Source organism: Microtus oregoni, unplaced genomic scaffold (genome assembly GCF_018167655.1).
Source record: "Microtus oregoni isolate MIOR12 unplaced genomic scaffold, Mior012 000029F_ref0000214, whole genome shotgun sequence".
Lineage (NCBI taxonomy): Eukaryota > Metazoa > Chordata > Mammalia > Rodentia > Cricetidae > Microtus > Microtus oregoni.
In genome coordinates, this window is record NW_024543088.1 from 3,637,553 (window position 1) to 3,650,869 (window position 13,317).

At 47.6% G+C, this 13,317-nt stretch overlaps 1 protein-coding gene across 1 annotated transcript; it reads right to left on the reverse strand.

The window, feature by feature from the left end:
* Positions 1-7,969: 7,969 nt before the first annotated feature.
* On the reverse strand, positions 7,970-12,621 carry LOC121465126 (speedy protein E4A-like). Its single transcript, XM_041678311.1, has 6 exons — positions 12,408-12,621; positions 11,765-11,983; positions 11,157-11,215; positions 10,547-10,632; positions 8,209-8,377; positions 7,970-8,029 (listed from the first exon to the last, which is right to left on the reverse strand). Exons 1-6 carry the CDS (start codon positions 12,619-12,621, stop codon positions 7,970-7,972), a joined length of 807 nt encoding a protein of 268 aa, XP_041534245.1.
* Positions 12,622-13,317: the final 696 nt, after the last annotated feature.

A 13,317-nucleotide genomic window follows, 5' to 3' on the forward strand; every position in this document is an offset into this window, starting at 1 on the left:
TATGCCCCTGCACTCTGTGTGTGTGATGCATGCATATGCCCCTGCACTCTGTGTGTGTGTGTGTGTGTGTGTGTGTGTGTGTGTGTGTGTGATGCATGCATATACCCCTGTACTCATGTGAAGGTCAGAGGATAGTTTTCAGGGTTATTAGGAGTTGGTTTCCTCCTCCCATCATGTGAGTCCCGGGGATCAAACTCAGGTTGTCAGGCTTGGTGGCAAGTGCCCTTACCCAGTGAGCCTTTCCATATCATGTTTTTGTTTGTTTGTTTTAAGAAACCACGAAGCATTTTCTGTAAGGAACTACAATAAGGATGAACCATCTCCTGTTCACAAGCCTTCTAATCCTGTCAGTCTGAATTGTTTGCTGCTCAATGCTGTTTAGCAGAATTTTGCTCATCTGACCAATTTATTTACCCCATCTATCTATCTATCTATCTATCTATCTATCTATCTATCTATTTATCTGAGATGGGTCCTCAGATATTCTAAGATGGCCTCAGATGGTCTATGTACCTGAGAACAACCTTGAACTTCTGGCCCCTCTGCCCTGAATTAGACTGTTTTATGGCGAAAAGCACTGAAGAAGGCTGGGGAGATGGCTCCGTGAGCAGAGCTGCTAAAACAGCAGCACAGAGACATGCGTTCAACACCACCACCCCGAAGAAAGATGGATGTTGAGTGTGGTTGTGCATGACCCCAAACCCCAGTGCAGGGGTGGGGGTGATGTGTGGAAACAGGAGAAAACTGCGGGTTCTTTGGGGGATCCAGTCTCAAAGGAATAAGGCAGGTGTCAAGGGACAGTACTTGACATCCTCCTTGGTGCACCGTTGCAAGCACACCCACACACAAGTGCACAGTTACATTCATACACAGGCACACGTGTGAATACCATACATATGTACATACATGTAAATGCAGTACACAAGCAAGTGTCACATACACAGGTGCATACACACATATACACAATATTTTTTTATTTTTTTTCTAGACAAGGTTTCTCTGTAGCTTTGGAGCCTGTCATGGAATTAGCTGGCCTTGAACTCACAGGGATCTGCCTGCCTCTGCCTCCCAAGTGTTGAGACTAAAAGCATGTGCCACCACCACCTGGCAACAATATTTTTTTTTGTTTGTTTTTCGAGACAGGGTTTCTCTGTAGCTTTGGAGCCTGTCCTGGAACTAGCCCTTGTAGACCAGGCTGGTCTCGAACTCACAGAGATCCGCCTGCCTCTGCCTCCCAAGTGCTGGGATTAAAGGCGTGCGCCACCACCGCCCGGCTAACAATATTTTTTTAAAAAAGAAAAACAGAAGATGTTCTACAAGGTACTGTAACTTTTTATTTTTTGACAGGGTTTATCTGTAGGTTTTTTGTGAAGGGTTTCTCTGTAGCTTTAGAGCCTGTTCTTGAACTCTTATAGACCTGGCTGGTCTTGAACTCACAGAGATCTGCCTGTCTCTGCCTTCCGAGTGCTAGGATTAAAGGCATACACCACTACTGTTCAGCAAGAGATTGTCACTTGAACCCAGACATAAGAAGAAGCAACCGAGGGAGGAAATTCAGGAGTGCAAAAACAAAACAAAAAACTCAAAGTATGTTTTTAATATTAAAAAAAAGAAAAGTAAAAAAAAATCCATGGGATCCTGGGAAAAGCCCTACCTCCCTTACAACAGAAAGTGCAGGCTACAGAGATGACCAAGGCTAAGTGCACTGACTGCTCTTGTAGAGGACCTAAATTCAGTCCCTAGCACTGACATGGCATCCCACAACTGTCTATAACTCCAGGCCAAGAGGATCTGATGTCCCCTTCTGGATCCCAAGGATACCTGCAGTCACGTACATGTTCTCCCACACAAACACACTCATACACATAATGTAATCAATAAAATAGAATCACATTGTCAGTCAAGATTAACCTTCTCAAGGCTGGATGTTTAGCTCAATGATAAAGGACTTGTTTGGCATGTGGGAGGCCCTGGCTTCAGCTCCCAATAAAACATACACGGGCGTACATGCGCGCGCGCACACACACACACACACACACACACACACACACACTCATGCACATACACTCAGAATAAATAAAATTCAAGTTGTTTTTATTTTAGATTAAGTGTTTCAGCTACACGTAGCTCTGCACACCACATGTGTGCCAGGTGTCCGTGGAGGCCAGAAGAGGGCATCGGATCCCCTAGACCTGCAGTTATAGATGACTGTGAGCCACTGTGTGGTCCTCTGTAAGAGCAGCTAGTGCTCTTAACCTCCGAGCAGTTTCTCTAGCCCCTAAAGTTGTTGTTTAAAACAAAACAAAAATCAAACAAAAACCCTCCAACTCTGCTTCACAGAGACTCATTCTGAAATCGTTTTCTGCACAAAGCCGAGGACCCAGCTTTACCTAACTCAGGTTCCCTGAAGGCAACAGTGTGAAGCCTTCTACTGATGACAGATACACGCTGGAATATATTATCTGGAGAAACTGGAATCCATGTTTCTGGGCCATGGCCACTCATATTTGGGTCTGAGAAGGGATGGTTTAATGGATAGCAACGCTTGCCACAAAAGCAAGTGGACCCGAGTTCAAATTCCTGACCCCTCATAAATCCAGACGCGGCCATTGTGTCTGTGACCCCAGCGTGGAGGGACAGAGGTCCCAGGAGCTCACTGACCAGCTGATCTAGTCAAAGCAGCTTCAGACTCAGGGAGAAACCCTGCCTCAAAAATTAAAGTAGAAATCTATAGCAGACACCTGACCTTGACCTCTGGGCTCTGCATACACACACACGTACACACACACACACACACACACACATACACACACACACAAGTACACACACATTTATACACACGCATACACACATATACACACACTCGCACACACATACACACACACGCACACACACATATATACACACATACACACACACATGCACACACACACACACTCGTGCATGCACACTAATATTTTTTAGTAAAGTATCATAATTAAAGGATTTGGGTGAATGTACGGTACCTGAAGCTTATGTTACTGTCTTGGCAATTTTCTTGCAATCTGTAATTATTTTGAAATAAAAAAATAAAAATCTGAACAGAGCATTTAAGTGGACCACAAACTATAGATTTAGTGCTACAGAATTCTGATTTTAGGATACCTAGGAAAACACAATTCTAATCCAAAATCGGAAATGGCAGATTAAAGATGACCTAGAGCATGGGTTTGGGTTGGATTATGTGGGAAAAGTCCCAGGAAGATCTGTTCATCACAATCAGAATGCCAACTACATGGCTTCCCCAGTTTTCTGTTGCAGACAAACCACTGTGGCAAAAAAAAAAAAAAAAAGAGCAACTTATGTGAGAAAGGGTATAATTCCAAGTGACAGTCACCGGTAGCAAGGAAGTCCAAGCAGCAGGAACTTCAGATGGCATCAGCCCACATCCAGTCAGCAGCAGAAAAGCGTTTATGCACGCATGCTCAGCTACTTGCTTCTGCTCAGCTGTATTTTCATATAATGCAGGTAGAGTTTTTCCTCAGGACCACCCGTCCACTCTGACCCACCAGCCAGCTCCCAAATACCCATACAGAGACTCATTATGAATTATAAATGCTGGATCAAAAGCTTAGGTTTATTACTAACTAGCACTTATAACTTTAATTAACCCACATTTCTATTAAATTTCCATCATGTGACTCAGTACCTTACCTCAGAAGGGCGTATTCATCTCCTGTTTTCTCTGAATCTCCTTGCCACTTCTGAGACGCCTGTGAATCCTCTCCCTCCTCCCCGCGTCCTTGCTCCCTCAAAATCCCGCCTGGCTATAGGCCATCGGCTCTTTATTAGCCAAGGAGGGTAATACATATTCATAGTGTACAAAAAGATTGTTCCATAGCAACGTATAGTTCAGAATGCCTTGCCTAGGGAGCGCTGCAGCTCAAAATGAGCTGGGTCTTCCCACAACAATTAATTTAATTAAGACAATCCCCCACAGACATGCTCACAGGCCAATGTAGACAATCCCTCATAGAGACTCTTCCCATGTGATTCTAGGTTGTACCAGCTTAATATTTAATTACAACGATCATACAAATTTCTCAGACATTATCAAAATAAAATGAATGATTTTTGGTATAGATAATTCTTATTCTTTAATCAAGTTGATTTTTAAATATCTGTGCATGTGATACACATGTATGTGAGTGTGTGCGCAAATTAGTGTGTATAACATCAGGCGCACGCGTGTGATGGAAAGCGCGGAGGTCAGAGGGTAACCTCCAGCATCTCTCAAGGCAAGCTTTCTCTGTTACTCAGCACCAATGATTCCAGGCCTGTGAGCTCTGGTCTCACAATATGAGCCTCGGGGTCACAAACGTGCGCTATTGTTCCGATCTTTCCATGGGTTCTGCCGTCTGAACTGAAGTCCTTATACTTGTCTTTAACCATGGAACCTGCAGTGTTTGAAGGAGAATGGCCGCCATAGGCTCATAGGTTTGAATATTTGGTTTCCAGCTGGTCTAGCTGAATTAATAAGCTCGAGCTTCAATACAAAACCCTGTCTTAAAAAAAGATGGAGAGATGGCTCAGGAGTTAAGAGCACTTCCTGATCCTGCAGAGGACTTGGACTTGGTTCCCAGCACCCACACGGCAGCCCACACCATCTGTAACTCCAGCTCCAGGGGATCCAATGCATAAATCTGAGTTCTCTGGACACTGCCCACCCATGGCGCTCAGGCTTTTGTGCAGGCAAAACACTCACACACATAAAACAAGGATAAATATACCTTTAAAGAATAATGTGTAGAAAGATTGAGGAAAAGATCTGATGCCAACTTCTGCCCTCTACTTGCACATGTGTGTACCTGCACCCACAGGCGTGTGTACAGTCTACATAATCATAAGCAAACAACACACATGCACATGCGTGTACCTGCACCCACAGGCGTGTATACAGTCTACATAATCATAGGCAAACAACACACATGCACATGCGTGTACCTGCACCCACAGGTGTGCATACAGTCTGCATAAATATAAGCAAACAACACTCATGCACATGCGTGTACCTGCACCCACAGGCGTGTATACAGTCTACATAATCATAGGCAAACAACACACATGCACATGCGTGTACCTGCACCCACAGGCGTGTATACAGTCTGCATAAATATAAGCAAACAACACACATGCACATGCGTGTACCTGCACCCACAGGTGTGCATACAGTCTGCATAAATATAAGCAAACAACACACATGCACATGCGTGTACCTGCACCCACAGGCGTGTGTACAGTCTACATAATCATAGGCAAACAACACACATGCACATGCGTGTACCTGCACCCACAGGTGTGTGTACAGTCTACATAATCATAGGCAAACAACACACATGCACATGCGTGTACCTGCACCCACAGGCGTGTGTACAGTCTACATAATCATAGGCAAACAACACACATGCACATGCGTGTACCTGCACCCACAGGTGTGTGTACAGTCTACATAATCATAGGCAAACAACACACATGCACATGTGTGTACCTGCACCCACAGGTGTGTGTACAGTCTGCCTAAGTATAAGCAAACAACACACATGCACATGCGTGTACCTGCACCCACAGGCGTGTGTACAGTCTACATAATCATAAGCAAACAATACACATGCACATGTGTGGACCTGCACCCACAGGCGTGTGTACAATCTACACAAACATAAGCAAACAACACATACACAGTTGTGCACACAAGATCTTTCTTCGTTTGCTAGCATGTCTGTGTTGTTCCACCCTTGTAGGGAATTTCAGTCCTTTTCCTTTTTCTTCACTAATTTCAGTGATGTGACACACAGTCACCGCAGACAGATGGTCTACAGGAGAAAAGCATCTGAGAAATCGTAGTAGCCGGGATGGGAGGTGGCTCAGTCGTTAAAGCGTTTGCTGTGCAAGCCGCAAGCTTGAAGACCAGAGTTCAGATCCCCACTCCATGTAAATGTTGGGTGGGCACAGAATCTCTCCTGTAATTCTGGCTCTTGGAAAACAGATGGGGCCAATGTAGTAGTAGGAGCGGCGGGGCTGTGTCCCCGGCACCCGGCCGCCCACATGGCTAGCTCTAGGTTATGCCCTGAAATAATTACACGGAAACTGTATTCTTTTAAACACCGCTTGGCCCATTTCTATCTAGCCTCTTCTAGGCTAGCTCTCGCACCTGGACTAACCCATTTCTAATAATCTGCTGTAGCCCACGAGCTGGCTTACCAGGAATGATCTTAACGTGCATTTGCCTGGAGTGTGAGAATCATGGCGACTGCCTGACTCAGCTTCTTTCTCCCAGCCTTTTGTTCTGTTTACTCCTCCCACCTATGGTTTAACCTATGAGGACCAAGCAGTTTCTTTATTGCTTAACCAATGAAATCAACAGATTGATATATGACACTCCCACATCAGGCCAATGTGTGTCCTTAGAACAAGCTGAGAGACTCGGTGTATTGGGAGCTCTGGGTTCAACAGAGAATGTGCCATAACGAATAAGGTAGTATGCCATCAAGGAAGACATTAGAAATCAACTGTACCCCCCCATATACGCCCTCACATATACACAGATTTACACACAGGCAAACATGAAGACATCCATGACTTCATAACACTCACACAGAAAGAGAGAGAAAGAGATAGAGAGATCCTGGGGAAGGACCTTGTGACATGGATGCTCTTTCAAACACACACCCTTTTTAAAGTAATATAAAAACATGTCCAAGCATGTCAAAGTATCAAAACTAAATGTTGACATTCAACAAAGAGAATAAATATGAAATAAGTGAAAACTTGTATTCACAAAGACCTAGGGTTCTGCTACCCACATAGAAGACAGATACACACATAAGTGTAATAGGTTTTTAAAGGTTAAAAACTCTCCATTGAGTCAAAATAGTCATGTGTGTATAAACATTATAAGGGCTATGATAAGACATAGGAGCAGCGTGTTCTCAAAACATAAAACTAATATGCTAATTATTTTGTAGTCAGCATAGAATAACACAATAATGTTTATTTATTGATAATACAAAAACTTGCTATGTGTACTAATAATACAATAAAATTTGTGATGTGTGAAAGTTATTACAATTATATAGATCAAATACTGTTCTTTGAAGATATTTCCCTCCTTGTCTGAGCCCTGAGGAGCCTCCTTCAAATGGCCTGAGCCTGTGGAGACCAATTATAAGGAACCACAGGGCTGCTGCCTTGGGGAGATGGGACTGGGGACATCCGGATGACATTTAGACGGTGCTGCTGAGTGGAGTGGGCCCTGGAGGAATCCTGATGTCTGGCTTCCCCACCAGAGCCCCTACATGTGTTCCCCCTCAGGAGCACAGTGTGGTGATTCCATTCCATCCTTCTAGAAGAGTCTGGGTTCTTCTAGTTCCTGTGGAAGGCGTCCTCTCTCCTTTCTCCCAGCGGTTCTTAATGTTGGCACAGAGTGTCTCCCTTGGGCACAGGGATCTGGGGGAAGAGGGAGCCATGCCAGACTTCATACTGCAGTTCTTCAGACATGAACAAGAGTTTTGTTCACATTAATCCCAACTAGAGGTCAGAACATTTGACAAATGGGAACTTTTCTCGAACCTTTCTTTCATTTGTCAGTCTGTTCTGTGATGCTCAGGGTCGGATGCTGAGGCTGACACATGGGGGCTCTCTCATGGGGCACCTCTGGCTTTAACATTAGATGTGTGCATGTGTGTGTACCTGTGTGTGCATGTGTGCATTGTGTGTGCGTGCATTTGTGTGCGTATGTGTGCAGTGATGGGACTGATAAAGCTGTGCAAATGGGTTGTTTCAAAGGATGGAGTCGAGTGTGGGATGAGGGTGGGTTAGGCAGGGATTTAGTGGCTTTCCTTATCAGACCACAGACGGGACTCCGCACCTCAGAGAACATCAACATACCTTCCTTAGGCCGATGACCTCAGGCCTCTACAGTTCTAGGTTTCTAGGTGAGGTTGGTGCGATCTCGTGCCCACACCCACAGCTCTGGGTCGTAAGCCTGGATCTGCAGAGAGAATAAGATCCTTGAGCAATGCCAGTCTGCCCCTCCCCCAACATCCTTACATGCCCTGTTTATCCTCAAGGTTTCTCACTCCCCAAAACCCCACCTCCCACATTTAACTGCACTGCTCTCTGTCTGTCCAGCCCATCCCTCTGCGCCCCACGTGCCCCACACCCACCCACCTCTTCACACTCCTCCCGGGACACCCAGATCCTCCAGCCCATGGACTGAATGAACTGGAACCGCAGTTTGTGGAACATGGGGCGCTGGGCATAGCTCTTCCCGTAGAGGAAGTAAAAAATATCTTGTTTAGGGGCCTGGTTGTCCTCCTCCATGTCATTGGCCAGGTACCTGGGGAAGGAATCAGGGTGTTGTTGAAAGGCTCAGAAGGACCCAGAAGAGGACCCGGGAGCCACCTCAGCACAGGATCACATCAGCTGAGCAGATGAGGATACGCCACTGTCAGAACCTGATGCTGTCTCTGCAGCTCTCACCGTGAGCCGATTCCACCACCCTCTCCCTTCCTTCTCTCCTTAATGTCAATTAGCATTTCTGAGGTCTCTCTCTCTCTCAGCGTCCCCTCATATTTTGGCATGAAGAGGGCACTGTCCAGAATGTGCTGGATGAATTGCTGGATGCGTGAATGAATGGATGGAAGTGATAGACAGGCAGACATATGCTGATGTTGTGCGTGGCTGGATTTATAACAGAAACACCTCTGGAATAAAACAGAATCGAGGTGTCTGGAGAATGGCTGTGTTTGACCAGATCCTGCTTTCAACACGTGTCCACTGTGAGGGAACTGGGAGAGAGGAGAGGACGCCAGAGGCTACAACCCACCTCTTACATGTTTTCTAGTATTTGTGTGTGTATGTGTGCATGCACACGTGGGTGCATGTGCACATGCATGTGGATGTGCGCACACGCATGTGGGTGTGTACACGTGCATGTGGGGGGTGCATGTGAGTGTGGGTGTGTGCACACGCATGTGGGTGGGTGTGCACATGCATGTAAATGGCCTCAGAGGCCAGAAGAGGGCATCAGATACCCCTTGAACAGGAGTCCAGTGTACTTTCTTAGCTGCTGAGCTGTGTCTACAGTCCCTTAAATATACTTTTCATTTTTAGGTATGGATATGGGTATGTATGAGTATGTACAATGTGTGCAGGTGCCTATAGCGAGCGCTGGACCCCTGCAGTGCTGTGAGTGGCCTGATTTGAATGTTGAGAACAGAAATTCAATCCTATAGCTCTTAGCTGATGAGTCATCTCTCAAAACCCACAATTTCATCTTTTTTTTTTTTTTTTTGGTTTTTTGACACAGGGTTTCTCTGTGGTTTTGGAGCCTGTCCCGGAACTAGCTCTTGTAGACCAGGCTGGTCTCGAACTCACAGAGATCCGCCTGCCTCTGCCTCCCGAGTGCTGGGATTAAAGGTGTGCGCCACCACCGCCCGGCCTGCCAAAATTTCATCTTGATAGAATTTTAGCACACTTCTGCTGGAGGCAAAAGCTGGCAGATCAAACAGTGCAGATAAAAGGCTTCATTCATGATCAGGTTGATTTGAGGTGCCCTGCTATGTAGCTATGGTGCCCTCAAAAACTTGGCTCAAGGGATCATCCTATCTCAGCTTCCTGAAGGATTTCGGCTAGAGGGAGGCTCTGCCTTGTCCTGTTAGATTTCAGAGGATGAAGTAATTTGAAGGAAGGTGATTGTCTCCAGGCACCCCGAGATGATTAGAATGGAGGGTACTGCCTGGGAAGGAGACAGGGAGGAAGGGAGTACCGGGTGGTGGCTGGGTAGAAAGATGGCTGAGCTCACTTTGGTAATGCCAGCCTGCAGGTATGGGCTGGCTAATTTTAACTATTTATGTGCCACCCCCGAGAACCACCATGGAAAGAAGCCACTGAGGGGGAGTGAAGACAGGGACACAGATCACCTGAATGCTTGCGGAAAGAACTGAAACTCTACAAAGAGCTCTACGCTTCCTGGTTTTATTCGATGTGTCCTTGAGTGTGTGAGGGCGTGTGTGTGTGTGTGTGTGTGTGTGTGTGTCTGTATGTGTGTGTGTATGTGTGTGTGTATGTATGTGTGTGGAGGGGGGTGCACAATTGAGCACTTAAATTTAGTTCCAACACAACCCTGAGTTCTTCCTAGGAGCTATCTACCTTGTTTCACGGGACAGGGTCCCTCACTGAGACCTCAGTCACACCAGTTAGGTTAGGAGGCTGCTCTTCCTTTACCTGACTGCTAGCACCGAAATTGCAAGCACCTGGCCCAGCATTTCCTGTACGTTCTGAATATCTGAACAAGTCTTTGTGCTTGTATGGCAAGTGCATTACAAACTGAGTCATCCCTCTGGCCCTTGTTAAATTTCAAGCTGGTATTAGTTTGAAAAACACACACACACACAAAACAAGTTTAAGGACATTTTGCTAAAAGGACATGTCAGACGCCCACTTTTTGTGATCCCCACATGCAGGGGAAGGAACAGTGACCAACAGGAGGGGGCAAAATACTCACAGAGCCAGGAAGAAGTGGATTGGCCTATACTGCCAGGAGAAGAGCCCGGCGCGGCTGAAATAAGCTATGACCATAGACAGGAGGTACTGAAGGAGAGAGCAGATAGGAGAGGAGCCATCACACCCTGGAGAGGAGGACCATAGGCACAGGGGAAGGGGGCTGAGGGGGCATGAGGCTCAGAGAGGAGCCCCAGGTTTGGGTGCCTGCTGGAGTGGGGAAGGGAGGGTGAAAGGGGCCTTCAGGAAAGCCAGGTCAGAGGCAGGAGGCCCTTGTTGTTCCATCATGGCTGGCTCTGGGTCAGTTCTGAGGGAGGACTTAGGACAACTGGGACAAGGAGGTCTTTGCCCAGTGGGAACAGAGGGTCCCAGAGGGCTGTGGGAGAGAAGAAGCAGTTCCCAGAGTAAGATGGTGACCATGGGGCTCAGACCCCAGTGAGGCAAGGGTCTCCTGTCCACTCTGTAAGACACTGCCAGGCCCTGAAGAGAGGCACTGGCAGGATATGGAGGGTCAGGACTATGTGACTTCTGGTGGCTCTGGGGAGGGACAGAGGACGGTGGTCAGGGAGGCCCCTCCCCAGGCAGGACAGGATCTGGAGCCCAGCTTGGCGCACCTTATCAGACACTCTCAGCGTCTTGTCCCAGGCCAGGAATTTTTTCACCACAGGATCCTCTGTGAAGGAAGCGCATGTGTCATGGTGTGAAAGGGAAGAGCTTGGGAAGAGCCAGGAGAGCTGCCTCCCTGGGGGAGAGCCAGGAGAACCACCTCCCTGGGGGAGAGCCATGATAGCCGCCTCCCTGGGGAATGGCTCAGGTCAGAAGCCTGCCTCTGAGCTCCATCCCTGTCCCAGCCTGTGTCAACAACATCATGACATCCTCTCATTGCACCGAATGCACACCATCACAGGCCAGAAGCACTTAGGCCGACTGGTGTGATGTCATGTGACAGTGGGAACTTGGCTGGGTTGCCCTTGTGTGGGCAAAGACACCCAGCTCAGGAAAGCCAGGAAGAAGTAAGTTACTATCCTCTTCCTCACCTCCATGTGAACCTTTGTCAACTCTAGCCTAAGCCCCTGCCACCTATGCGTCCCTGAGACTCAAATGAGCTTGAGCCTCCCAGGCTTACCGCTCTGGACCGGGAGGGCAGCTTTTCCACAGGGAAGGAGGTTGACTAGAAGCTTCCTCCTTCACCTAAGGAGGGAGCCATTCAGGTGTCACCTACCCAGCAGCCTGGTGAAGACCTTGTGGTGTTCAGGCCTCACCATAGATGCGCGCCTCCTCCTCAGCGTCATCCTGAGCCCACACAGTGTCTCCACGGACCACACCGGCTCAGGTTCAGGGTCCAGCAGCTCTGCCAGGTCATCCTCAGAATCCGATGACAAGTTCCTCTTCCTCTTTGGGCTGGTGGACAGAGGCTGGGAGTTGGCCTCCGCCCTTGGTTCTAAGTGAAGAAACCACACCCCAGCGTGTGTGAATCTCAGCCCTGCCCCTTGATACTCCAAACACCCCAGACCTCTTCAGCTACTGCCTTTCCCCAAACCATCATGCCGATTCCCTCTGGTCTGATGGCCACCTGCCTCTCATCTTGTCCCCATCCCCTCTCCCCGTTCCTCAAGACTCTTCCTCATCAGAGACAAATTGTCCTCATATAAAGGAAGTCTCTTCTTATGTCCCCTCTTCTCTGTCCTGTCTCTAACTCTTGGTGCCTAACCCCTTCCTTGTATTGTAGGTTTTCAGTCCATGTGACATCTGTGTCTGACTCCCTGTTCTCCTGCCCCCAACCTGCCTCCTGGCCTCCCTCCTTCCTCCTGCGCCCTTCCTCCTGCCATCACCCTCTCACATCTCTCCTCACCCAGTCCCCTCACCTGCTGGTCCTGAGATCTCCCCATGCGTCAGCACCCCAGGTGAGGGCCTGCTGATGCCAAGCTGAGGACTCTGTCGCTCAGAACACAATGACAGTTGGCCAGCGGTCACGATTCTCCCAACCTGTTTCCTCCCTTCCACAAATCCCAGACTTTGGTCTATCCCGCCCTCCTCCTGAACTTTCACTGAATCCACACATGACGTCCCTTCCCCCATCGAGGGAGAGGTGAGGTGTGGAGGAAAGCTCCAAGAAGATGCTGTTGTCCACCGAGCTGCCCACCACCATGGAGTGCTTCTCCTCCAATCAGGAGGGGCAGGCGCCTGTGATGTCATCAGCCTTCCAATCTGGCAACCAGTTTGAAATAAAACATGTGTAACTGACAGCTTGATGTGTCTACTTGTTCTGAGGATTAGGGCCCCGTCTGCATCCTGCCGTGACCTACACTCATTCCATCTCCAAACCATCCTCCATGTCTGTTCTCTTTGCAATGCACATGCTGGGGGTGCCGCCCTTTCCTATTCCCGGAAACATCTCAGCTTTCCCTTCACTCTGTGCACGCCCATTTGAAACTCAGTCTCTTCCCCATTATACACTCTTTCTGCACTTGGTAAAAAAGGAAACATTTTAATTTTTAATTAATTAATAATTAAATTCTTTTTGGTTTTGTTTTGTTTTGTTTTTTGAGACAGAGTTTTTCTATAACCTTGGAGCCTGTTCTGGAACTCACTCTGTAGACCAGTCTGGCCTTGAACTCACAGAGATCTGCCTGCTTCTGCCTCCTGAGTGCTGGGATTCAATCAGGCATGCACCACCACTGTCTGGCCTTATATTTGATTTTTGAGTCAGGGTTTCTCTCTATCAATCCTGGAATCTTGTTCTGTAGATCAGGCTAGCTCCAACTCCAGATGTCT